The sequence below is a fragment of the Mustelus asterias genome, chromosome 3 (assembly GCF_964213995.1).
Source record: "Mustelus asterias chromosome 3, sMusAst1.hap1.1, whole genome shotgun sequence".
NCBI classification, from domain to species: Eukaryota; Metazoa; Chordata; class Chondrichthyes; order Carcharhiniformes; family Triakidae; genus Mustelus; species Mustelus asterias.
This window is the reverse complement of record NC_135803.1, coordinates 148,241,189-148,268,538: the sequence shown is the minus strand read 5'-3', so window position 1 is coordinate 148,268,538 and position 27,350 is coordinate 148,241,189. Positions and strand designations below refer to the sequence as shown.

General features: G+C 44.5%; 1 protein-coding gene across 2 annotated transcripts in view; it reads right to left on the bottom strand.

Moving 5' to 3' along the window:
• twf2 (twinfilin actin binding protein 2) overlaps positions 1 to 27,350 on the bottom strand; it is a 105,389-nt gene that overhangs the window by 21,106 nt on the left and 56,933 nt on the right. The window contains exons 4-6 of one of the 2 annotated variants that reach the window (XM_078209910.1): positions 13,840 to 13,935; positions 11,940 to 12,044; positions 11,241 to 11,255 (exon numbers count right to left, since the gene is read on the bottom strand). In XM_078209910.1, the coding sequence (XP_078066036.1) occupies positions 11,241 to 11,255; positions 11,940 to 12,044; positions 13,840 to 13,935 (216 nt within the window). The remainder of the gene's footprint in view (positions 1 to 11,240; positions 11,256 to 11,939; positions 12,045 to 13,839; positions 13,936 to 27,350) is intronic. The other variant, XM_078209911.1, reaches the window with a different exon arrangement.

The window sequence follows — 27,350 nt, the reverse complement described above, 5'->3', positions numbered from 1 at the left end:
GTCTATATGGACTTTAGTAAAGCGTTTGACAAAGTCCCTCATGGTAGGTTGGTGCAAAAAGTTGGATCTCATGGGATAAAGGGGGAGGTGGCTAGATGGGTGGAGAACTGGCTTGGTCACAGAAGACAGAGGGTGGTAGTGGAAGGGTCTTTTTCCGGCTGGATGCCTGTGACTAGTGGTGTTCCGCAGGGCTCTGTATTGGGACCTCTGCTGTTTGTGATTTATATAAACGATCTGGAAGAAGGTATAACTGGGGTGATCAGTAAGTTTGCGGACGACACGAAAATGGCTGGATTTGCAGATAGTGAGGAACATTGTCAGAGGCTACAGAAGGATATAGATAGGCTGGAAATTTGGGCAAAGAAATGGCAGATGGAGTTCAATCCAGATAAATGCAAAGTGATGCATTTTGGTAGAACTAACGTAGGGGGGAGCTATACGATAAATGGCAGAACCATAAAGGGTGTAGATACGCAGAGGGACCTGGGTGTGCAAGTCCACAGATCCTTGAAGGTGACGGCACAGGTGGAGAAGGTAGTGAAGGCGGCATATGGCATGCTTGCCTTTATAGGACGGGGCATAGAGTATAAAAGTTGGGGTCTGATGTTGCGGTTGTATAGAACGTTGGTTTGGCCGCATTTGGAATACTGTGCCCAGTTCTGGTCGCCACACTACCAGATGGACGTGGAGGCTTTAGAGAGAGTGCAGAGGAGGTTTACCAGGATGTTGCCTGGTATGGAAGGGCTTAGTTATGAGGAGAGATTGGGTAAACTGGGGTTGTTCTCACTGGAAAGACGGAGGATGAGGGGTGACCTAATAGAGGTGTATAAAATTATGAAAGGCATAGATAGGGTGAACGGTGGGAAGCCTTTTCCCAGGTCGGTGGTGACGTTCATGAGGGGTCATAGGTTCAAGGTGGGGGGGGGGGGGGGGTTTAACACCGATATCAGAAGGACGTATTTTACACAGAGGGTGGTGGGGGCCTGGAATGCGCTGCCGGGCAAGGTGTTGGAGGTGGACACACTGGGAATGTTTAAGACTTATCTAGATAGCCACATGAACGGAGTGGGAATGGAGGGATACAAAAGAATGTTCTAGTTTGGACCAGGGAGCGGCGCGGGCTTGGAGGGCCGAAGGGCCTGTTCCTGTGCTGTATTGTTCTTTGTTGGGATGCAAACTTCCAGTTGAGAACCTCTGCCATACATTACTGATTCAAGTGGCTCATGAATTTACTGGTGCGGTTCTGAAATTGGTACTGATTATTTTAATCAGGGTAAGAGTTGGGTTTGTTTTGAATTGCATGTGCCATTTAGGATGTAGCTATTAGATTGAACACTGAGCCCCAAAGTCCATCTGATCAGATTTCCTTCCTGAAGACTGAATTGCAGTTTGCCATGTCATAGAATAGAATCATAGAATCCCTACAGTTCAGAAGGAGGCCATTTGGCCCATCGAGTCTGTACCGACCACAATCCCACCCAGGCCCTATTCCCGCTAATCCCCCTGACACTAGGGTCAATTTAGCACGGTCAATCAATCTAACCCACACATCTTTGGACATGTCATTACCACATGCATCAGTCAGAGTGGTACTTCAGCCCAGTATCCGGTGCCAGGGTATTTAGGTGACAGCTGAGCTCAGTGGGTGTATCCTCATGCCTCTGAGTCAGAAGATTCGTGGTTCAAGTCCCATTGGAAAGACAGAGGCATCAAACTCATGTCTAGCAATCTGGAAATGCCAACATTTGGATGAGACATTAAAATGAGATCCACCTTAAGTGGACATAAAAGATCCTATGGGACTTTTTGAAGAAGAGCAGGGGAGTTACCTCCAATGTGCTGGCCAAGATTTATCTTTCAACCACCAGCACTCAGCATCTGGTTATTCTCACAATGCTATTAGTGAGTCAATTTGTACACAAGTTGGCTGTCACGCTTCACACATTGCGACAGTGTTTACACCTCAAAAGTACTTCACTGGCCATAAAGTGCCTTGGGGTTTCTTTAGGTCTTGAAAGGCACTATGTATATGCAGGTCATGCACCTCTTAGCGTGTATTTTATTCGAGTACAGTATTTGTAGCGGTTTGGTAGTGGGCTGCCTTGGTCTGGAATGGGTTTGTAAACTTCTGCGGATTACTAGAGAGGAAGAACACACAAAGAGGCAGAAATGTTGGAGAGGTAGGCAGGCTGTTTGATTGAGACATGAGCACAGAGTTTGAGGGCACTAGTTTAAATTCAATAAGCTTCAGTGAGACTAGCAATTTACAAAATCATTTATCCAACAATGACATGCGGAAGCCATTCCCACTAAATACAAGTAATTATCTCCTTCAAAAAAAGAACTGCATAGATACTTAGCTGGGAATGGGGTTAGTGATTATAGGGATATGCCAAACACTTACGAGGTTTAGAGATGGCTTGTATGCTACTGGGGTCTAAGTGGTGCTGTGATAAAGAGGAGAAGGCTATCTTGTGGTAACTATGAGCTGGATTTGACTTAGAGTTACTAAACTGGATGTAGTTTGGGAAAAGTGGTGTCTCAGTAAGTTTTGGGAATGTTAGTATATTTTGGGAGTAAGGTAATTTTAGATAAAACGGTATTTAGTTATTAATATACTTAAGTGTCATAGTGCACATTAATCTTTCTTGTGCGTTTTTCTTACTCTTTATTAATTGTTTGCACAACGACTGAACTGGTTCCTCACTGGGATGTACATGCTTCCTCACATTATTCCAAACAAATATACATCACAAAGAACCAGTGCTTCGAGTTATCCTTTGAGGTTTTTGAGACACTCTTGCAGGTAACATCAGTGGGGTTCTTAACAATGGTCTGGATTGGAAATGGTTGATCCAGACTATTTGACTCATTTCCACCCATGCGTCTTATGCTCTTTTCTTCCCTTTTTATTGTGACTATTACCAACAGTTGTGGTTATACGAGGGAAATTTTAAACTGGATCATATTCTGAAATAGCCTACTTCAGAAAGTCCATTCAGATGCCATTATGTTGGCAATCATGCTTTGTTATGTCTCAGTTGAGCTATTAAATAAAACCTAGGAGGTAGAGAAGGGTCAGGTCATTTTGAGTGGGAAAGGAAAGAACGCCCATCTATAAATAAAGTTTAGTTTTCATTTTTCCACTTCTTTGCATATGTAAACAGTGCCCTGATCCACTTACTCCTTTTGCAGTCACATTAAAAAAAAAATCAAATATTCATCATAATGGAATATGTTCACATTATCCAATTAATCAAATACAAAATGATAAAATTCACTGTTAACAAAGGGATGGACAAACATGCCAGGCAGGAGATCGAGATTTATAGCCTCAGATTATTTTTTTTAAAAGTAAAACATTGAAAATAGTAAGTCTTTACTCTGTTTCCAAGCTGATCAGAGCATAACATTTTTGATAGCTTTACTAGTTAGGAGGAACTCAACCCTCTTTAATCATTGGTACTGCTGTAGGTAGTGAACAGATAAAGCAACAAAAACAAACATGAAGAACTGAAGGCCTACCATTGTGCCGCTACACTTCTGAAAGCATGTGAAAGGGCAGAAAAAATGCAGCAGAAAGTAAAAACATGATAGCAAAGCTCTGTAATAATCAGGTACTGGAAACGCAAAGGCTGTCTTTGTTTTGATCTGCAGTAATTATCAGCAATTGTCCATGAGCAACAGTAATGGAAGCTTTGTCAATTGATTTGCTTATGAGTACGAAGTGGTTCTGAAATGAGAACCTCTCACAAGCCACAAAGTCAAGTTGAAACAAGATAATACATGACCACTTAAAAGGTACACATTTCGTTCGTCACAGGTACAATGTATAGTCTTTATCATCATAGAAAAGAATCCCTACAGTGTAGGAGGTGGCCATTCGGCCCATCGAGTCTGTACCGCCCACATCGCACCCAGGCCCTATTCCCGTAACCCCACACATTTACCCTGCTAATCCCCCGGACACTAGGGTCAATTTTAGCAAGGCCAATCAACCTAACCTGCACATCTTTGGACTGTGAGGAGAAACTGGAGCACCCGGAGGAAACCCACGCAGACACGGGGAGAACATGCAAACGCCACACCGATAGTGACCCGAGGCCGGAACTGAATCTGGATCCCTGGCGCTGAGAGGCAGCAGTGCTAACCACTGTGCCACCCAGTGTCAAGTGAGATTTGCTTAACTGGCCATTGACCATGGTCTTGAAGGTGAACTTTATTTCAACGCGAGGTTGATTGACTAACATTTTCTATAAATTTCCATTCAGTTGAACAGTTAATTATTTGACATGCTATAAAGGAATACCAAGCAACGGAAATTAATTTCTGACTGCGGAAATTCTGTTCTGACCATCCCGTGCTGTTTTCATGGGGGTTTTTTATTGTCCGCACATGAACAAGTATACATAAAATCCTAGTATGGAAAATAAGAACTGACTGCCATTATTGTAATTGGATTGCTGAATATTCAAGTTGCCTGGCAAAGATATGGTTCGGGACTTTTTCTGCAGGCATCTGATCCTCACCGTCAGACTGAAATGTGAATTAAAGACCTGTACAGTGTGGGAAACTCCCACTTGTTGCAATGCTCCCCAGGGTGGCCAATTAATGGCCAGAGCGTAGGCTTGCTGTCCAGTTAAGGATGATGGGTGGGGTCTCAAAACTGGAGGGCCTATCAGGGGAGGTAGTGGTATTGTCACTGGATTAGTAATCCAGAGACTCAGGGTAATCTCAGGGTTTTGTCGCTGGGCTAGTAATCCAGAAACTCGGGGTGAATCGCAGGTTCAAATCCCACCATGCTAGATTGTGAAATTTGAATTTAATATAAATCTGGAATTGAAAGTCTAATGATGATCATGAAGCCATTGTTGCAAAAACCCATCTGGTTCACTAATGTCCTTCAGGGAAGGAAATCTGCCGCCTTTACCTGGTCCGGCCTACATGTGACTTCAGATCCACAACAATGTAGTTGACTCTTATATGCACTCTGAAATGGCCTAGCAAACCACTCAGTTCAAGGGCAAATAGGGATGGGCAATAAATGCTGGCCAGCCAGCGATGCCCACATCTCATGAATGCATAAATGAAAAAAAAAGCAGAGGCCTTCCAGCTTGAAAAGATGCTGCAATGGCACTTAAGTAAGAAAAAGAGTGCTTAAACCTCTCTCTAACATTTTTGATGTCACATATAAGTGTCACAGAAGCTGGGCCACCATTTTGGGCGGGTGGGGATGGTGGAGAGTGGGGGGAGCTCCTTCAAAGGCGACCTCTGGCCTCTAGATCCACATGGATTACGGATCCACCCTCACCACCCAACCCATCGGTCTCTGGGAGGCCGCCTCCAGTCACCTAAACTGGTCACCACACCTGGGAACCTGGAAGCTGACCAGAAAACCCTGGTTGGCCTCCTCGAATTGGCCTTAATTGGTGGTGTTGGCTACCTGCTTTTTTGCAGGGCCACCTGACAGCATTACATGTCTGCAAAAAACCGCTGTGGGGAACAGGGTGTGGGATGGAGCTGGGAAACTAGCATGCTGGCCCAAGGGGCTACGTTTAGCTCCAGCCTGCCTCTGTTCCAGCCCTTTAGAGCTCAAATCCCTGTCCATGGTGTGTAATTCTGGAGGTTAAGTAGTCAGTCAGCCCTGATTTTAAGTCCAGTCACTGTAACATAATCCAGTAAAAGGAGAGATAAAGTATGTACTATGGTGACCTCTTGGTCCTGTATGTTTTCAGCAGGATATGCAAATTGATATAACAGAATAATTCTGAAGCGGGCGACAGTGACATCTCATGGCAGATTCAACACTGCAAGCTCTTTTATTTTGTACCACTGAAGCTGCCTAACCGAGTCAATTTGGATCCCTTTCCATGACAAATTGTAATGTTAATTGTTTACCCAGATGGACGGACATTCAGCTGCAGCTAAAACTCTGCCCCTCTCCTGTTCCAGACTTTGGAACAAGCTCTCAATTTCAATCAAACGTATCTTTGATATTTTTAAAAAATGATAAAAATTTAGTTTAGTTTTAATGTTGTTTATTGTCTGTGTACAATTGTAGGCACGGCTAGGTTGAAGCTGAATACAATTTATATCCGAGGGATGTGCGTTGTTAAAAACACATATACACAGACATACACAGGTAACATTCCACATACATGTCACAAAGTTGAAGGGCAACTACAGATTGCATAGAACAAAACAACAACCTGCACCATTCTGATGAATATTTCACAGTGAATTCCTGCACAACTTTAAACACTCCTTCCAGTTATGATAAAACACATATGAACTGATTACTAACCAGAAGGCCAATTTTCAAAATTCCGTCATCTTTGAAAACATGTAACGTGACAATTTCAGTGTAATGGAATGGCAGTTACGTAACTGTAAGGAGCATTATTCAAAAAAAGGAGACAAGCAAATTTAGGATCGGTGAAGAATTACAGAAATTCATAAGTAATAGTGTAAAAAAACCCACAAAAATTAATTTTGGAAGATGTGCTTTTGATCACCAGGCAATGCGGACGGAGAGTATTTTTGATATCGGGAAATACTATTTTGTCAACTGTGCAATTGTTTCACATTTATTGCTATAAAGGCACAGAGATATTAACTGGGCGGAGCAAGCTGGCAAAATCGCGCGAGAGTCGGGAAATCAGGCTCACGTCCGATTTCTTGGTTTTCACGATCTTACGCGAGCCGGATTTCCGTCGAGGTCAGCCTCTTGCCGGGAATGGGTGAGGGACTGGATAAATGATTTAAATGTTAATCTACATATGTTGAGTGAGCCCGGCACTCAATCATCCGGACTCACTTGCCTTCATGGCCTCGACGGGAGAGTTCTCTCCGGCGAGGAAAACACTTGCTCCCCATGAACGGGGATTAGTCGTGTTGGCCTCGCCAGCAGAACCAGAGGCTATTGAGCCATCCCGTGGGGAGACCGAGGGCAAGGGGGGGTGCCCCTTTGGCACTGTCCGGAAGGGCGGCCCGCTGTCACTCTCTCTGTGATTGGATCGTGGGGCGGGGACGCTGCCACTCTGCCTGCGATTGGATCGGGGAGGGGGAGGAGGGGCCTGCTCTGAGTCATGATCAGGTGATGGGGGCTGCATTTTGGGCGGTGTGAGGTTTGTGATCGGCCGCGGGCCCCCATGATTGTTGGGGCTGGGGGGGGGGGGGGGGGGGGGGGGGAAGAGTTTGTTCAGGCTGCCTGCAACAACAGGGGCCTGACAGCTCTCTCTCTGTCTGTCAGACCTCTGCTATTAGAATTGTGCATGTGCAGAATCAGAGGTCTGCACATGCACAATAGCTCCCTCTGCAGTTGCTATTGCACATATGCAGGCTGGCTGGTGAATTAAGCCCAACTTATTGCCTGCAGCAGCTAGAAACAGTCTAGACCATTTTTCTATGCACTATGTACACAAGACTGGCTGTGAAAACTCGCCCAAAAAATGGATCAGGAGCTCTCCCATTTTCATGCGAGCTGGACACTTAAAATCATTCTCATAAAATTCCGCCCATTGTGTTCAGAATTTTTTCTTTAATATAGCGCACTTGTTTGCCATTGATATTTCTGTGGGGGGAAAATTGCATGCTTTTTGCATTGAAAATTCAATCTAGTAGTCAAAAGTAAGTATTCAGGTCACACTAGAATAATGCTGTAAATTGTAAATAATCTTGTAACAATGCAAAAGAACTGAAAATTGGCCTCACGATACACATAATTCATCAACTACCTTGTTAATTTACAGTTCTTACTTATTCTTAATCGCACACAGAAAATCACGACAAAGATTAGACCATTAAATCCAATTCAAACCAATCCAGGGGCAGGGCATAAAGTAAAAATGAAATTGAAGAAATTAACACAATGGAACTCTGTCATTTAAAGATGTGAATTTGTTAAAATGTTGTCTGGTTAACCTGATGCAAATAGCGAGCCAAGCAAACCAGATTCCATTTGTACTCAGTTTCAGTTACCTGATCATAACTGCAGTAAAGATATCTACACATTAGCCTTAGGAAGGGGACAGGCAGAGGAGGGAGGAACAAAAGTCAGTCAGTTCCTTTCCTGATCACTATCCCGTGGTCTGCAGTATAAAGCACACAGGTGAGGATGTCGGGGAAGGACAGGGCAGACAAATCATGTGTATTAAATAGCCTGGCACTGCTCATCATCGAGGTTCGCACAGATTTGCAGATAGCCAGAGGGGAGGTAACAGCCCGAATTACTTTTCTTCAGAAAAGGACTGATAAACATTGAGGGAAAGACCCTGCAACAGATGTAGAGTTCAGAGCCAGCTTTTGAGAGAACCTACTCCACGAAATTTTTCCTCGCTCTCTATTCTCTGTATTTTTGTGCTCAGCACAATTTCTAAGGCTCGTAGTAAAGGCTGGTAGGCTGCTCTCAGACCTTTGCTTAAACTCATGATGGTGACCCAGGGATAGCCAATCCTTTCTGAAGAGTTGCAATGATCGAGTTTTATTTTTACTTAGAGTTTATATATATATGAGACACACACATATATAAATGCAACTGCATTCAGCTTTCGATAAGAAAACAATCTTTGCACAATGCAAAGAAGTATTAGAAAAGCAACAACTTCAGACATGCACAGTTCACCACACTGCAGTCAGAACTTTTGGAAGCAAAATAAATTGCAAAATCAAAGGCAGGCAGACACACACCACAAACAAGACTTCTTACATTTCTGTCAATAAAGACACACTCATAATTGTCCCTATTCTTGTGTAGATAACTGCAGAAGCAACCCAAGAATAGATGCATTGTGAGGTTGATTTTCACTGCCAAGGATCAAATACCTTGCCACGCCACAATACGGCTGGCTCTATTTTGAAAGGGGCTTACTGCTGGCTGTACAAAATGCTTGCTTGTTTCAGGCCACTTTCATAATGGAAATTAGAGTGCAATGACATTAACTGAACCAGCGTTCGATCAGCTGGAGTGAGAGCTGGGCATACTCTAACCACCTAACCACTTAAACTGTAAGTAAAGAGGCCCACCAGATAAGTGTTAATTTTTCTTTCTCGTTCTTCCTCCAGCCACTTGTTTTTATCGCCCCTCTGCCTCATACCTCCACACCCACTTAAGTTGGCTTAGCAAATTATCTTTCTGGGTCAATTTTGAGGCTTCAATTTAACATGTTACACTGGGAAGATCTGTTTGGTTCCATGGAATGCGCCTGCCAAATTTAAATAAGGGCTCAAAATCACCAGGACCTTTTTGCCACTGGAACTGTGGCCAGAAATGCCCACAGTTGTAACAGCATCAGGAATTGTGAACTCTTATGCTAAGTGCTACTCCAGGTAGCCAGAGGTGCTGGTTGGATAAATTCCAATGAGTCCTTTATCTCCAGACTTTCCTGGGGCATAAAATTGAGATACAAGGAGAGTTCTGAGGCACTGGTAAGGATTATATAGTGTTCCAGATCACCGTCACTACATTCTAGTTTTAATTACTGGAAACCTAATGCACGCAATTCCTCACGTGACCAACCCTTGACTTTTGCAGTGTTATCAGGGTAGGTGTGGACAGGACATCACTATGGATTACATGAACAAATAATGCCAGTGCTCTCAATTACATAGGAATTCTTATATTTAGTCAAATCTTGATGGCATGCAAAGATTCTTGAATTTTAGAAAAGTGTGAAACAATCTGATTTAAAAGGGTTGGCACCAACGTTCCCGCTAATTTTCCTTTGTTGTGCATGGTCTATTTCTAACATCGTGTGATCCTTTTAAAATTGCTGCACAATCACACAATCACACATGTACCTATAGTAAAAGGATTGCTGTTTGAATGCAGAACAAGGGCTGCACGGTGGCAGAGTGCTGCCTCACAGAGCCAGGGACCCGGGTTAGATTCCCAGCTTGGGTCACTGTCTGTGTGGAGTCTGCACGTTCTGTCTATGTGGGTTTCCTCCGGGTGCTCTGATTTCCTCCCACAGTCTGAAGGACGTGCTGGTGAGGTGCATTGGCCACGCCAAATTCTCCCTCAGTGTACCCGAACAGGCGCCGGAGTGTGGTGACTAGGGGATTTTCACAGTAACTTCACTGCAGTGTTAATTTAAACCTACTTGTGACACTAACAAACTTTTTTAAAAATTCCAATGATACACCCTCGCAGCATGAAAGCAAGGTTGGTGGGGACTGCTAACATAGGAAACCAGGCAGCTGTTAGAATGTCCTGTACCCACCTAGCAGATCACATGTAGGCATCTGATAAACACATGGCATTATTGGGGTAGCACAATGGCACAGTAGTTCGCACTGCTGTCTCACAGCGCCGGGGACCTGGGTTCGATTCCCGGCTTGGGTCACTGTCTGTGTGGAGTTTGCACGTTCTCCCCCTGTCTGCGTGGGTTTCCTCCGGGTGCTCCAGTTTCCTCCCACAGTCTAAAAGATGTGTTGGTTAGGTGCATTGACCCGAACAGGCGCCGGAGTGTGGCGACTAGGGGAATGTCACAGTAACTTTATTGCAGTGTTAATGTAAGCCTTACTTGTGACTAATAAATATACTTGAACTTTAACTTATTCAGGCTCAAAGATTTCACCTGGATTTATTGGTGAGGGATGGGAATGATCGAGCTTTACGCTCGATTTCTAATTGGCACACAAGGAGTTGACATGCATCACATTTCAGTTCAAAAACACTGCATTTCTGCTCATGCAACCCAGCAGTAACTTAAGTCAGTTGCTGTGTGAAGTATGCTTTTAAAACTGACTGCGCTATTTAAGGGTGGTGCCACCATGCTGGAGAACTGTAGTGGGAACTTCATTCTTGGAGCAGTCAGAACTGAGTGCCCTCGATCCTACTATGTAAAGTTTACAGAGACTGCTACATCAATGCAAATGATTGCCGTTACAACAACAACATTTGCAAATCCACTTTTTTGATTCTCGGCTTAATTCTTATTTGTGACGATCTAAATGTGTAATCTGCAATTTGCAATGTGGTATTATTATCATGTTGCACACTGCTACAGCCCTTTCTGGACTACAATATGATTAAAACATCTTAGAAGGAAAGTTATCATGGCAACACCATCCCTTTAAAAACTTCTTTTTCTGATCTCATCAGACATGAATGAAAGACCACATTTTATTGTACTCTGGTACTGCTTATTCCATTCTCTATACAAAATTCATAGCTTTGTCAAGCTCACTCCAAAAAGACACAAGATAATGCAAATGGCAGAAAATGTTTAAGTACTTACCTGGATCACCTTATCCTGCAAAAGACAGTAACATCAACCCAGAGCTACAGAAATGCTTTTTGTGACAATCAGGTTAACATGTCTTTTTTAAAAGAAGACCTTTTTGTCTCATAGGAGACAAGGTTTCCATTATTCATGACTGATTAACCTACAGAGCAAACCTCTTTGGTGATAAATGTGAATCCAATGCTTCACAGATTTAAAAAAAAATCTCATTGTGGCATCCGTGAAAGGATTCTGTATACATGCGAGCAACTGGAAGGCAATTAAATATCCATCAATAGACATAATGACCTACAAGTGGATATACAAGGTATTTTATTTAAATAAGGTTATCTATTCAGCAGAATACTTGGTGTTATTTTTTCAATGACAGTCTCATTATACATCAGGCTCATCATCGCTGTATCATTACCAAATAACATCTTCAATGGCGATAATTAAGTTTTCTGCAGCCCATTCATTAAAAAAATTGCACTTTTTGCTCAATTTAAGTAATTTAATAGTCCTTTGTCATGTCTTCACTGCACCCAGCAAATCAAACAGAAAACATTTGCTTATTCCTAGAATTCATTTTGTGCTGTAAAACTCTAAGATCCTGTAACTAGTTTCATGATCCCTGCAGGGACAGACTGTAAGAATTGTTGAGCAAAACTAACCACAAAGTGGATGAAAATGCAGAATTGATGGTTTTGTTACCTCATTAATCTTAATCTGTTTCAGCTCCTCCTCAGCTGCTGTAAGTGGCGCTGGTCCCAAGCGGGACAGGACATGTTTTTGATAGCCACTAAAACAGACATCTTCCTGTTGGGAGAAATATAGAGACTTTCAATATTAGAATATTATAACAAACGCTACCAGAATATATATTACCAGCAGGGTGAGTTCAGGCAAATTGCACTACATTGCAACTGACGAAGGGTAATTCTGACTTGAAACATTGGCTCTATTCTCTCTCCACAGATGCCGTCAGACCCGCTGAGATTTTCCAGCATTTTCTGTTTTTGTTGCGCTAAATTCTTATTGGGGCAAGCAATACGGTTGGCAAGATCATCTGCGTAGATTAACAGTGTGACTCATATCTAAAATGAACTGTCTTCATATGCAGACAATGTTGCCTGTGAAGATCATAAGGACTCTAAGCAGGAGAAAATTATATTTCAAGTTTCTATCATAAGGGAGTCTGAAAAAAAATACTGCAGATAGGATCCAGGCACTATTGAAGGCTTTTATAAATAAGGATATAGAAAGATGTGGTAAAAGAAGGTGGCACATTGGTCAGCACTGCTGCCTCACACCGCCAGGGACCCGGGTTCGATTCCCGGCTTGGGTCACTGTCTGTGTGGAGTTTGCACATTCTCCCCGTGTCTGAGTGGGTTTCCTCTGGTTTCCTCCCACAGTCTGAAAGATGTGCTGGTTAGGTGCATTGACCAAGCTAAATTCTCCCTCAGTATACCTGAACAGGCGCCGGAGTGTGGCGACTAGGGGAATTTTACAGTAACTTCATTGCACTGTTAATGTAAGCCTTAAATAAATAGACCCACTCAAAACACAGTGAAGTTGACAATGTTAAAGAATAAGGATGTGATAAATGTGCTAAATTATTTATTTCCCCTTTCAGTTGTATAGTGGGGAGGATATAATACCAGAGGTAGAGGGAAGATTAGAGATGGGGAGGATTTTACATGGGTTCAGACAAGCAGTTGAAAAATGTAATGGATAAAACAACAGGATTATGGCCAACATAACAAGATTGAGGATAAATTTCTGGGCTTAGACTGTTTCCATCCTAGTGTATCAAAAAATTGAGTAAATTTGGAACTGTGTTATAACCTTGTGGAATTGAGAGGAAAATAGGAGGCAATGTTTGAGATAAAAGCAATTGCGTATAGAACAGAAAATTGTAAAGGCAATTTAAGGCAACACTGAACATTAGAATGGCAGATGGGAGTATAATTTAACTAGGGAAACAGATAGCAGTTCAGGAATAAGCGAACAACACGATTTATGGGTTCAGATACATAAATCATGAAAAAACAGCTTGTAGACGCTAAAACGATCAGGAAGATAAATGAAATGCCACATTTCATCAGAAAAGATTTGATAAAGGTAAAAATTCATGGCGCAGTTATAAAAAAGGTCAGAGCTTTTTAGAATTAATGATTTTAGTCTGAGGAAGCTCTGCTGCTCCTGGAGAAAATATATGATTCACGGGATGATGGTATTTGGGATGAAGAGACTTTTGTAAATGCAGTTTGTATCATTTGGAGCAACTTTAGGACTGAAATTACCTAAAATGTTAACTTGCTTTCTTTCTCCACAGATACTATCTGATCTGCTGAGTATTTCCAACATTTTCTGTTTTGATCTAAGGGTGAAAGTTTAAGATAACAGTGGGAATTAACACTGTTAGGGAATTACGCATCTCTAGAAAGTGAATCCAGAACAAGGGAACGTGACTTTAGAATAAGATGACTAAAAGCAAGGTCAGTTGCGAAGAATAGATTTGTACGCTAGACATTACATTTTCCAAAGTTTAACATGAAATTAACAGATCACGTCCTGTATATTCATCCATTAAAATAGAGTATCACAGTACCTTCATTGTTCCAAATAATTCATCCTTAATGTGTCCTCCACCAAATTCTTTTTTCACAGTAGCTCGAGTTGCAGCGTACAGCATCTTCTGTCTGACCTGTGTAAAACACAATGGGGTTAAAATGTGTATGTAACTTGGAAGAGCATGCAGGAAAGCAGATTTCGTCAGTGGGAGTGAACAATTATAAATGAGGAGTTAAAACCTCTCTCTACACAAAAACAATTCAACAAGGTGGGCGATTGGCAATCACCCTGAAGAATGCTGCCCTCATCTCTTATGGTGTGGATTGACCTTAATTAGGAATTCTTATCCTGCTACAGAATAGATTTAATTAAAAATCACCATTTATGTTAACAATATTTTGTTTTGTTCTTGCATTAACCTTTTTGGATAGAAATTATATCATAGATAAGGCTAGACTTAACAACAAATAAATCACACAGTTCAAACGCAAGTACTGGGAAACACATGTGTAAATAAAGTGATATTCATGGAACTTCAGCTGAATATTGGCTTCAGTGGCACCTACCAGCCAACTGAATGTCATTAGCAATCATTGTTTGAGCATAATACACACACATACAAACACACAGAGGGCAATCTTACCAATAAAATTCTAAGTGCCATACGAGCGTGAAAACAGGAGAGTTTCAGATCCGTTTTTTGGGTGAGTTAAAAAATACAATCTTTCACCACTGTGGGAAAAATGAAGCATAATCTGTTTCCTGCCAGTAAGGGGAGGAGGCAGAGTCCAAGCTCGCCAGAAAGCAGACAGCTCACAATAGCGGGCGCAATTGTGCATGCTTACTTATCTCAGTTCCGTGCAACAGAACAGGGAGATCTGTCAGTCACCTCCACCCCCTGGATATCACCTGCCTCCCCCACAGCGATCGCTGGCCTCCCTGGCCGATTGGCCCCCGCCACCCACCCCTCGCCGATCGCACGCCCCCCCCCCCCCCCAAAACTTGGTCAATCCCCCCCCTCTCCGCCCCAAGTCCGGTCCGGGGGGGTGAGGCTGATCTTACCGGAAATCCGGGCCCGGCAAGATCACGAGAGATAAAATTAAATATGGAGGGAGCACGTCTGATAGAAATTGTAGGTATATAGTTTGTACACTATGCTGACTTTAATTTCAGACTACAAACAAATTGCTCCCACTATGGTTAAAAATGAACTCAGTTTCATATATGGAAGTATCTCGAATTTAATAAAAGGCATATTTATTTCAGATTTGCATGAATAGATAATTTTCCTCAGCCATGCACATAATGCTGCGTTGCACAACTTAGTCATTTTAATATAGGACTGAATTTTACAGCTGCCCATGGGATGTGTTTTTGGCAGGGGGTGCACATAAAATATAACGGATGGGTAAACCACTGCCTTTCTGTCCACTGCCCCCACCCTGCCACTATCCCATCCCTGAGCTATACCCCATAATATAGTTGGTGGATTTGTAAAATAGGCAATTAAGCTTGCCAACAAGCCAACTTACCCAAACATTACACTGCCCACGCCATAATATGGTTGGCATAGGTGGGAGAAGGAAGGCCTCCGATTTAAAAAGTGGGCAGGAGGGGCAGGGGGCATCCTTTGGGAGGTGCCCATTGCAAATCAGGGACAACGCCCCCCCATTACAAGGTGTCCCCCCCACCCCTGCCTTTGTTCCTTCTTGTCTGGCTTCCAAAGCTGTTCTCCATACCCCCGCCCCACTCAGGTACCCTAAAAGCCCAGGTATTATTTTATTCCAGACACCATCACTCTTCCTTGTGGGTTGACTGCTTGTAGTCCCAGTAGCACCCATGACTGAGTGTGTCTCTAGATCAGCAAGCAGCTCTCAATTGTGAGACCTCCTTCCACTGAGGGGCAGAAGTCCAATCCTCACCCGTTTACAGCTGCTGGCAGCAGGTCACCGTTCAGCGGTGGCCTTGTCAAGCATCGGCCAAAGTGGATGTAACAACAGTGGGTCATTTAGCCCCTTGAGCCTGTTCCCCAATAAGACGGGATTGTGGCTGTTCTGCAACTTAACTCTATATACCCATCTTTGATCCAGATTCCTTAATCATTACTTAACAAAAAAAATCAATTCAGATTTAAAATTAATAATTTGATCATCAATTGCTGTTTGCAGAAGATAGTTTCAAACTTCTACCTCCCTTTGCATGGAGAAGTGAAACCCTGTCATTTCCAGTAAAATCCTGTCCTTTCGAACGTGTTATGAAATCGGAGATTAATTTGAATATCATAGACTCCCTACAGTGCAGAAGAAGGCCATTCGAGTATGCACCGACTGCAATCCCACCCAGGCCCTATTCCCGTAACCCCACATATTTACCCTGCTAATTCCCCCTAACACTAGGGTCAATTTAGCATGGCCAATCAACCTAACTTGCACATCTTTGGACTGTGGGAGGAAACTGGAGCACCCGGAGGAAACCCATGCAGCCACGGGAAAAATGTGTAAACTCCACACAGACAATGACCCGAGGTGGGAATTAAACCCGGGTCCCTGGCGCCATGAGGCAGCAGTGCTAACCAGTGCCACCGTGCTGCCCTATATTTGTATTACCATGATACCAAATTACCATAATATGCATTTTAAAAAGGTGCATTAGCACAAAATCCAAACACAGTTTTTTCTCATTGAATCTAGAACAGTCTAATCCTGGGACTCAGTTTGTGGTTTATGATATGTTACCCAAATCGCTTAGTTGATACTGCCTGCTAAACCATGCTGATAAGATCCATTCGCTTTTTCTAATTGTCTCCCTTTATTCCTCCCTCTGATGGCTGTGCTACATGTGATACAGTGAAGCAGATCCTTTGGCAATGTGATCATTCTTCACATACGAGTTGGATATTAAATGAGAGTGAGTTAGGTATTGGGTCATTGGGGCTGTTAAAATGAACCCAGTGCTATCCCTGGCCATCACACTAGAAAGCTTGCAGCGGCTGGATAGCAATGAGGCAGATGGATCTTTTTCTCTCTTCCTAGACCGTAGGACATTTTCTTGATAAAGGAGAACCAGTGGACTTGATTTATTTAGATTTCCAGAAGGCCTTTGACAAGGTGCCGCATAGGACACTGTTAAATAAGTTAAGAGCCTATGGCCATCCTGACATGGATAGAGGATTGGCTGACTGGCAGAAGGCAGAGAGTGGTGATAAAAGGGTCTTTTTCAGGATGGCAGCTGGTGACTAGTGGTGAGCCTCAGGGGTCAGTGCTGGGACCACAACTTTTCACAATGTACATTAACGATTTGGAAGAAGGAACTGAAGGCACTGTTGCTAAGTTTAAAGATGATACAAAGATATGTAGAGGGACAGGTAGTATTGAGGAAGCAGGGAGGCTGCAGAAGGACTTGGACAGGTTAGGAGAGTGGGCAAAGAAGTGGCAGATGGAATACAATGTGGAAAAGTGTGCGGTTTGCACTTTGGAAGGAGGAATGGAGGCATAGACTATTTTCTAAATAGGAAAATGTTTAGGAAATCAGAAACACAAAGGGACTTGGGAGTCATTGTTCAAGATTCTCTTAATGTTAATGTGTAGGTTCAGTCGGCAGTTAGGAAGGCAAATGCAATGTTAGCATTCATGTCAAGAGAGCTACAATACAAGAGCAGGGATGTACTTCTGAGGCTGTATAAGGCTCTGGTCAGACCCCATTTGCAGTATTGTGAGCAGTTTTGGACCCCATATCTAAGGAAGGATGTGCTGGCCTTGGAAAGGGTCCAGAGGAGGTTCACAAGAATGATCCCTGGAATGAAGAGCTTGTCGTATGAGGAACGGTTGAGGATTCTGGGTCTGTACTTATTGGAGTTTAGAAGGATAAGGGGGGATCTTATTGAAACTTACAGGATACTGCGAGGCCTGGATAGAGTGGACGTGAGGAGGATGCTTCCACTAGTAGGAAAAACTAGAACTAGAGGGTACAACCTCAGGCTAAAGCGATGATCCTTTAAAACAGAGATGAGGAGGAATTTCTTTAGCCAGAGAGTGGTGAATCCGTGGAACTCTTTGCCGCAGAAGGCTGTAGAGGCCAGGTCATCATGTGTCTTTAAGACAGAGATAGATATGTTCTTAACGAACAAGGGGATCAGGGAAAGGCAGGAAAATGAGGATAAGAAAAATATCAGCCATGATTGAATGGCGGAGCAGACTCGATGGGCCGAGTGGCCTAATTCTGCTCCTATGTCTTATGGTCTTATGATTGTACGAGACAGCATCACATCCAAAGTGCAATGGACCTTTGTGCTATTGGGGTGGAGATGGGAGGCATTTGTGCATCAGAATTCACTGCAGGTGAGGAAATCTCTGCATTGCAATTAGAAAGAGGAACAACTACTTACATTTATATAATGAAAGGACCCAAAACACTTGACAAAAGACCAGAAGACCATAAGACATAGGAGCAGAATTAGGCCACTCGGCCCATCGAGTCTGCACCGCCATTCAATCACGGCTGATATTTTTCTCATCCCCATTCTCCTGCCTTTTCCCCATAACCCCTGATCCCCTTATTAATCAAAAACCTATCTATCTCTGTCTTAAAGTCGCTCAATGACCTGGCTCCCAGCCTTCTGCAGCAAAGCACTGCCAAACAAAATTTAACACCAAGCCACATATATAGAGATATTAGGACAGATGACTAAAAGCTTGGTCAAACAGGTAGGTTTTAAGGAGTGCTGGATAGGCCCCATTTGGAGTACTGTGAGCAATTTTGGGCCCCACACCTCAGGAAGGACATACTGGCACTGGAGCGGGTCCAGCGGAGATTCACACGGATGATCCCAGGAATGGTAGGCCTGACATACGATGAACGTCTGAGGATCGTGGGATTATATTCATTGGAGTTTAGGAGGTTGAGGGGAGATCTGATAGAGACTTACAAGATAATGAACGGCTTAGATAGGATGGACGTAGGGAAGTTGTTTCCATTAGCAGGGGAGACTAGGACGCGGGGGCACAGCCTTAGAATAAAAGGGAGTCACTTTAGAACATAGAACATAGAACATAGAACATTACAGCGCAGAACAGGCCCTTCGGCCCACGATGTTGCACCGACCAGTTAAAAAAAAAAACTGTGACCCTCCAACCTAAACCAATTTCTTTTCGTCCATGAACCTATCTACGGATCTCTTAAACGCCCCCAAACTAGGCGCATTTACTACTGATGCTGGCAGGGCATTCCAATCCCTCACCACCCTCTGGGTAAAGAACCTACCCCTGACATCGGTTCTATAACTACCCCCCCTCAATTTAAAGCCATGCCCCCTCGTGCTGGATTTCTCCATCAGAGGAAAAAGGCTATCACTATCCACCCTATCTAAACCTCTAATCATCTTATATGTTTCAATAAGATCCCCTCTTAGCCGCCGCCTTTCCAGCGAAAACAGAGATGAGGAGAAATTTCTTCAGCCAGAGAGTGGTGGGTCTGTGGAATTCATTGCCACAGAGGGCTGTGGAGGCCGAGACGTTGAGCGTCTTCAAGACAGAAATTGATAAATTCTTGATTTCTCGAGGAATTAAGGGCTATGGGGAGAGAGCGGGTAAATGGAGTTGAAATCAACCATGATTGAATGGTGGAGTGGACTCGATGGGCCGAATGGCCTTACTTCCGCTCCTATGTCTTATGGTCTTATGATCAGAGGGGTAAAGGAGTAGGGAGGTTTAGTTTAGGGAGAGGATTCCAGAGCTCAGGCAGCTGAAGGCACAGCCACCACAGGTAAATATACAAGATGAATAAAAAGAACATTCTGAGGAGTATGAATCTTAGCCACAATTTAAGGTGCAAAGATGATTTCAAAAAACAATGTTCCTTTAAAGCAAATAACAGCACAAATTATTCTGCATTATAAAACAGGTAATTGGTAATTATTGCACTGGATTTTAATAAATTGACAGTTTTGAAGGAAACAAGACGTGCCACATAAACACGTTAATACTCATATCGGCAATGCACCAGTACCAGATTTACAATGGAGGGATAACAACTCTAATTTGCTTCACATCTTGGCTGTTGTGCCTGTTGATGAACTCTGCCAGCAGGTGGCAGTAGTTATTCATGAACAGTGAAATGGTGCCGTTGGCCTGGGTGAAATCTTATCAAAAGATGGCAGAGTATTTCCCACCGAAGGTGCCGGGGTGTCTTTGGGCCAAATCTTATACCTCAATCGCAGTGACTTTTATGTGTGCTCCCTCTGATTTGCCTGCCCCACAATGACTTAACTGCTGCAAGCACTGAGGTAAACGGCCATGTAAACGGCTGCCCAGCACTCGTTCCACAACGGCTGCAGGGGATGGCAGGCAAGAAGGCAGCACCATGCATTTCGGAGGGGCCCCTCACCAGGATGCTGGGTGGAGTGGAGCAGAGGCGGGACACACTCTACCCCTGTTCCAGGAGACGGTTTTCCAGCAGGGTCACCACCCAGCCTGGGATGCAATGGCAGCCCTGGTCAGTGCAAGTGCACTCCAGAAAAATGCAACAGTGTCAGAAGATGATGAATGATCTTCTTCGCTCAACGAAGGTAAGTAAACCACCCCCAGCCATTTAGTGGACCCCCTCGCACCCCTAATCTCTAACTCTGCCACCTTAGACTTTGCCAACACCAAGCACCAGGTTCCCCCTCCCTCCCACAATCATCATGTGCCCCCAGTAGTTGTCATGCTCCTCACTCTCCAACTCCTACCTAAGCCCCACATCTGCCACACTTTATCACCATCTTAAATGTCAACACTCCAACCTACACTCTTCCTCTCTGTGGCATTACAGGACAAACTCAACCACAACAGCCATCAGTGGGCACAGCCAGCTGGACTCGTGCCTGAACTGAGAACCATCATGTGTTTTGAGGAGCTAGCCCGCGAGTTGGCCGGGGAGGAGGAAGAGCGCGCCTGCACTGCTGGTGAAGTGGGGACAGCAGAGAAACGTGAGAATCTTCAGCACACATGCTGTCATTTCTCAAGAGAGTCACGTTTCCTCCGTATCCCCTGTAATGCATTGATGCCATCTCCTTTCTCATGCAGGTCGACCACCGGAATATGCTGTACCATCCTCGCGCCCCCTGGACCCACCGGAGTCCAGCAGCTCCGAGAGGGACTTCTCCAATCCCATCGTTGAAGAGGCATCGCAGCTCTCACCCACACCCAGGTTCATGGCACCGTGGCTGGCTCTGCTACACAGGAGGGCAGGAAAACGAGTGGCAGATCTATAGTGAGAGGGGATTTAATTGGAAGGAGAATAGACAGGTGTTGCTGCGAATGCAAACGAGACTCCAGGATGGTATGTTGCCTCCGTGGTGCAAGGGTCAAGGATGTCTCGGAGTGGCTGTAGGGCATTCTGGAGGGGACGGGTGAACAGCCAGTTGGCATGGTGCATGCAAGCACCATCAATATAGGTAAAAAACGGGATGAGGTCCTACAAGCTGAATTTAGGGAGTTAGGAGTTAAACTAAAAAGTAGGACCTCAAAAGGTAGTAATCTCAGGATTGCAACCAGTGCCACGTGCTAATCAGAGTAGGAATGTCAGGACAGCTAACATGAATACGTGGCTTGAGGGATGGTGCAAGAGGGAAGAATTCAAATTCCTGGGACATTGGAATCGGTTCTGGGAGAGGTGGGACCAGTACAAAGTAGACAGTCTGCACCTGGGCAGGACGGGAACCAATGTCCTAGGGGGAGTGTTTGCTAGTGCTGTTGGGGAGGGTTTAAATTAATATGGAAGGGGAATTGGAACCAATGCAGCAAGTCAGAGGGAAGTAAAGTTGTGACAGAAACAAAAGGCAGTAAGGGGAAAAGTCGAAGGCAGAGAAACCAAAGACAAAACTCAAAAGGGGCCATATTACATCATAATTGTAAGAGGGCAATAAATGCCAAAAATCGAGTCTGAAGGCTGTGTGTCCCAATGCGAGGAGCATTTATAATAAGGTGGATGAATTAACTGAGCAGTCAGTCATTACTGGTTATGATATAATTGGGATCACGGAACCTAGCTCCAGGGTGACCAGGGATGGGACCTCAACATCCAGGGGTATTCAATATTCAGGAAAGATAGATGGTAAGGAAAGGGGGTGGGGTAGCGTTGCTAGTTAAAGAGGAGATTAATGCAATAGTAAGGAAGGACATTAGCCTGGACAACGTGGAACCTGTACGGGTGGAGCTGCAGAACACCAAAGGTCAAAAAACGCTAGTGGGAATTGTGCACAGACCACCAAACAGTAGTAGCGAGGTTGGGGATGGCATCAAGCAGGAAATTAGAGATGTATGCAGTAAGGGTACAGCAGTTATTATGGATGACTTCAATCTGCATATTGATTGGGCTCACCAAACTGGTAGCAATGTGATGGAGGAAGATTTCTTGGAATGTATAAGGGATGGTTTTCTCGACCAACATGCCGAGGAACCAACTAGAGAGCAGGCCATCCTAGACTGGGTATTGTGTAACGAGAGAGGATTAATTAGCACCTTGTGGTGTGAGATTCTTTGGGGTAGAGTGACCATAATATGGTAGAATTCTTCATTAAGATGGAGAGTGACACAGTTAAGTCTGAGACTAGGGTCCTCAACTTGAGGAAAGCTAACTTTGATGGTATGAGACATGCATTGGCTAGGATAAGCTGGCAAAGGATACTTAAGGGGTTGACAGTGGATAGGCAATGGCAGACATTTAAAGAACACATGGATGAACCTCAACAACTGTACATCCCTGTCTGGCGCAAGAGTAAAACGGGGAAGGTGGCTCATCCATGGCTAACAAGGGAGATCAGGGATAGTGTTAAAGTCACAGGGGAGGCATATAAATTGGCCAGAAAAAGCAACAAACCTGAGGACTGGGAGAACTTTAAACCCAGCAGAGGAGGACAAAGGGTTTAATTCAGAAGGAGAAAATAGAATATGAGAGTAGGCTTGCAAAAAACATAAAAACTGACTGCAAAAGCTTCTATGTGAAAAGAAAAATCTGGTGAACACAAATATAGGTCCCTTACAGTTAGAATCAGGTGAATTCATAATGGGCAACAAAGGATGGCAAACCAGCTGAACAAATACCTGGGATCTGTCTTCACTAAGGATGACACAAATAACCTTCCAGAAATACTGGGGACAGAGGGTCTAGCATGAAGGAGGAATTGAAGGAAATCCTTATCAGTCAGGAAATTGTATTGGGGAAATTGCTGAGATTAAAACCTGATAAATTCCCAGTCCCTGATGCTCTGCATCCCAAAGTACTCAAGGAAGTGGCCCTAGAAATAGTGGACACATTGGTGATCGTTTTCCAGCATTCCATAGACTCTGGAAGAGTTCCAGTGGATTGGAAGGCAGATAATGTAACCCTACTTTTTAAAAAAGGAAGAGAGAAAATGAGGAATTATAGTTAGCCTGGCATCGGTGATGGGGAAAATGCTGGAGTCAATTATTAAGGATGCAATAACTGAGCATTTGGTAAGCGGTGACAGGATCAGTCCCAAGTCAGCATGGATTCACTAAAGAGAAATCATGCTTGACGGATCTTCTGGAATTTTTTGAGGATGTGACCAGTCGAGTGGACAAGTGAACCAGTGGATGTTGTGTATCTAGATTTTCAAAAGGCTTTTGACAAGGTCCCACACAAGAGAATAGTGAGCAAAATTAGGGGCGGCATGGTAGCACAGTGGTTAGCACTGCTGCTTCACAGCTCCAGGGACCTGGGTTCGATTCCCGGCTTGGGTCACTGTCTGTGTGGAGTTTGCACATTCTCCTCGTGTCTGCGTGGGTTTCCTCCGGGTGCTCCGGTTTCCTCCTACAGTCCAAAGATGTGCAGGTTAGGTTGATTGGCTATGCTAAAATTGCCCTTAGTGTCCTGAGATGCGTAGGTTAGAGGGATTAGTGGGTAAATGTGTAGGGATATGGGGGTAGGGCCGGGGTGGGATTGTGGTCGGTGCAGACTCGATGGGCCGAATGGCCTCTTTCTGTGCTGTAGGGTTTCTATGAATTCTATGAAAATTGAAGCTCATGGTAGTGGGGGTAATGTATTGATATGGATGGAGAACCGGTTGGCAGCCAGGAAGCAGAGAATGGGATTAAACGGGTCCTTTCAGAGTGGCAGGCAGTGACTGCGGGGGGTACTGCAGGGTTCAGTGCTGGGACCCCAGCTATTCACAATATACATTAATGATTTGAATAAAGGAATTGAATGCAATACCTCCAAATTTGCAGACGACACTAGGCTGGGTGGCAGTGTGTACCGTGAGGAGGATGCCAAGAGGCTGCAGGGTGACTTGGATAGGCTGGTTGAGTGGGCAAATACAATACAACAGGAAAGAAGATTATCTGAATGGTGGCAATTTAGGAAAAGGGGAAGTGCAATGTGACTTTGGTGTCATGGTGGAACCGTCACTGAAGGCTGGCATGCAGATAAGTTTAAGTTTATTTATTAGTGTCACAAGTAAGGCTTACATTAACACTGCAATGAAGTTACTGTGAAATTCCCCTCAGTAGGCGGTGAGGAAAGCTAATGGCATGCTGGCCATAGCAAGACAACTTGAGTATAGGAGTAAGGATGTCTTGCTGCAGTTATACGGGGCCTTGGTGAGGCCAAATCTTGAATATTGTGTGCAGTTTTTGTCTCCTAGTCTAAGGGAGGACATTCTTGCTATTGAGGAAGTCCAGCAAAGGTTCACCGGATTGATTCCTGGAATGGCAGGACTGACATATGAAGAGAGACTGGATCGACTGGGCTTGTACTCACTGGAATTTAGAGGAATGAGAGGAGATCTCATAGAAACATATAAAATCCTGATAGGACTGGACAGACAAGATGCGGGAAGAATGTTCCTGATGTTGGAGAAGTGCAGAACTAGGGGTCACAGTCTAAGAATAAGGGATAAGCCATTCAACACTGAGATGAGGAAGAACTTCTTCACTCAGAGTTGTGAACCCATGGAATTCTCTACCACAGAAAGCTGTTGGGGCCAGTTCAGTAGATATGTTCAAGAGGGAGCTGGACGTGGCCCTTGTGGCTAAAGGGATCAAGAGGCATGGAGAGAAAGCGGGAGTGAGATACTGCAAGTGCATGATCAGCCACGATCATATTGAATGGTGGTGCAGGCTCGAAGGGCCGTATGGCCTACTCCTGCACCTATTTTCTATGTTTTTATGTTTCACCCGGCACCAATGCAGTTGCTCACACCTCATTCGGTCCAATAGGTAGGCAGGCTTCTGGTCACTCACTGGTGAGCACTTCACAACTAAAGATCCACAGCAGGCGGAGGCAGGGTTGTCCCAGGGAACTGACACTCGGAGGGATACCGGAGCCCAGGACTGAGCCCGTTGCTGATGATGTGCCCCTGGGCCCGGTCATCCCAAAGCTGCTGGAGCTGCAAAGACAGAGTTGTGAGCATCAGGAAGAGATGACAGCAGCCCTCCTTGCAGAGCAAGGCCAATTGTTGGAGTCCCAGCACCTTCTATCCAATGAGATGGTGCCTTCACTGCAGCGTACCGAGAGGTTGGCATCCGCAGTGGAGACATTGGTGCAGGACGTACACTCCATGTCAGGAGATGCCCGCACCATGATGCAGGGCTTTGAATGTATGGCGGGAATCCACGAGTCCAAAGATGTGCGGGTTAGGTTGATTGGCCATGCTAAAATTGCCCTTAGTGTCCTGGGATGCGTAGATTAGAGGGATTAGTGGGTAAATATGTAGGGATATGGGGGTACGGCCTGGGTGGGATTGTGGTCGGTGCAGACCCGATGGGCCGAATGGCCTCTTTCTGTGCTGTAGGGTTTCTAAGATTTCTAAATGTCAGCGCCAGAGGACGGCGGAGCTTCTGGATCTCACTCCAGCTGCCCCTCCATCCCATGGAGAAGAACAGGGGCTCCTGGGAACCCAACGGGAAGAGGATCGGCAAGAGTTCAGCCGGGGGCCTTGGGCGTCTCCACTGGCAAGGGGACGGTAAGATCAGAACTCGGAAACACGTCAGCATGAACTGCGCTCTCCAGATTTGAGCGCAAGCCACCACTCCCGCAGGCGAAGAGTGCAGGCTCAAAATCGCCCCCACAGTTCCTTTAGTTTAAAGGATTAAAGTTTAAAGTTTATTTATTAGTGTCACAAGTAGGCTTACATTATCATTGCAACAAAGTTACTGTGAAAATCCCCTAGTCGCCACACTCTGGCGCCTGTTCGGGAACACTGAAGGAGAATTTAGCACGGCCAATGCACTTAACCAGCACGTCTTTCGGACTGTGGGAGGAAACCGGAGCACCCGGAGGAAACCCATGGGGAGAACGTGCAGACTCTGCACAGACAGTGACCCAAGCCGGGAATCGAACCCAGGTCCCTGGAGCTGTGAGACAGCAGTGCACTGTGTCACCGATTATAGAAATCATAGAAACCCGACAGTGCAGAAGGAGGCCATTCGGCCCATCGAGTCTGCACCGACCACAATCCCACCCAGGCTCTACCCCCACATATTTTACCTGCTAATCCCTCTAACCTACGCATCTCAGGACTCTAAGGGGCAATTTTTAACCTGGCCAATCAACCTAACCCGCACATCTTTGGACTGTGGGAGGAAACCGGAGCACCCGGAGGAAACCCACGCAGACACAAGGAGAATGTGCAAACTCCACACAGACAGTGACCCGAGCCGGGAATCGAACCCAGGACCCTGGAGCTGTGAAGCAGCAGTGCTAACCACTGTGCTACCGTGCCGCCCTTACTGCCAATGCTTTGCATTATATGCTCTGGAATGCTGGTCCGAAGAATGAGTGCTAATTGTGGGATTACAAATAAGATTTCCTCATGTGGTCCTGACTTCAGCCAGGGAGTGAGTAAAAGGTAAAACTGGAAAAGAGGAATTTTGGGAGTCAGAACACCAGTAAATGGTTGGAAGATGGTGAAAGAAACATATTTGAAAAAATTTCAGCATTGCCATATTAAAGTCTTTGGTCATAAACTGAATTCCTTAAATAGCTTCTTATGAACATGCGACAAAGATCCATTTGGCAATCTGACCTTTGCTTAAACTAAATAATCACCGAATGCAATCTGTAATGTAACAACCATTTTGCATACCTCATCTGCCATTAGGTCTCTTGCAACATACTTTTCCATTATGACCACGTTTGTATGAAAGTATTTGTCTGCAACAGCAAACATTGTTGTGGTGAAGTCTCAATAAAAGGAAACAGACTATGCACCACTGTGCATTCAAGCTGAAAGTTATGCCCTTGCTAATGCTAGCAAGAGCTTAGAATCAGCAGAATTTACTTTCTGGTCTGACAGGCTTTTAAAAAGATTCTCAAGATATTCTCAGGGACACTTGGCAAGGCAATTTTTCTTGTCCACCCGTGGCTGCCGTAAGGTGGAGAAAAGGAGTGTGACATGGAATTATACGCAGGGTGTTTATAAAATCCTAGTGCAAATTTAAACTTCAACAACTTCAGATGTACAAATGATAGGAGCAAGCCATAAATCATAGAATCATAACAGTGCAGAAGAGGCCCTTTGGCCCATCGAGTCTGCACCGACATGTGAGA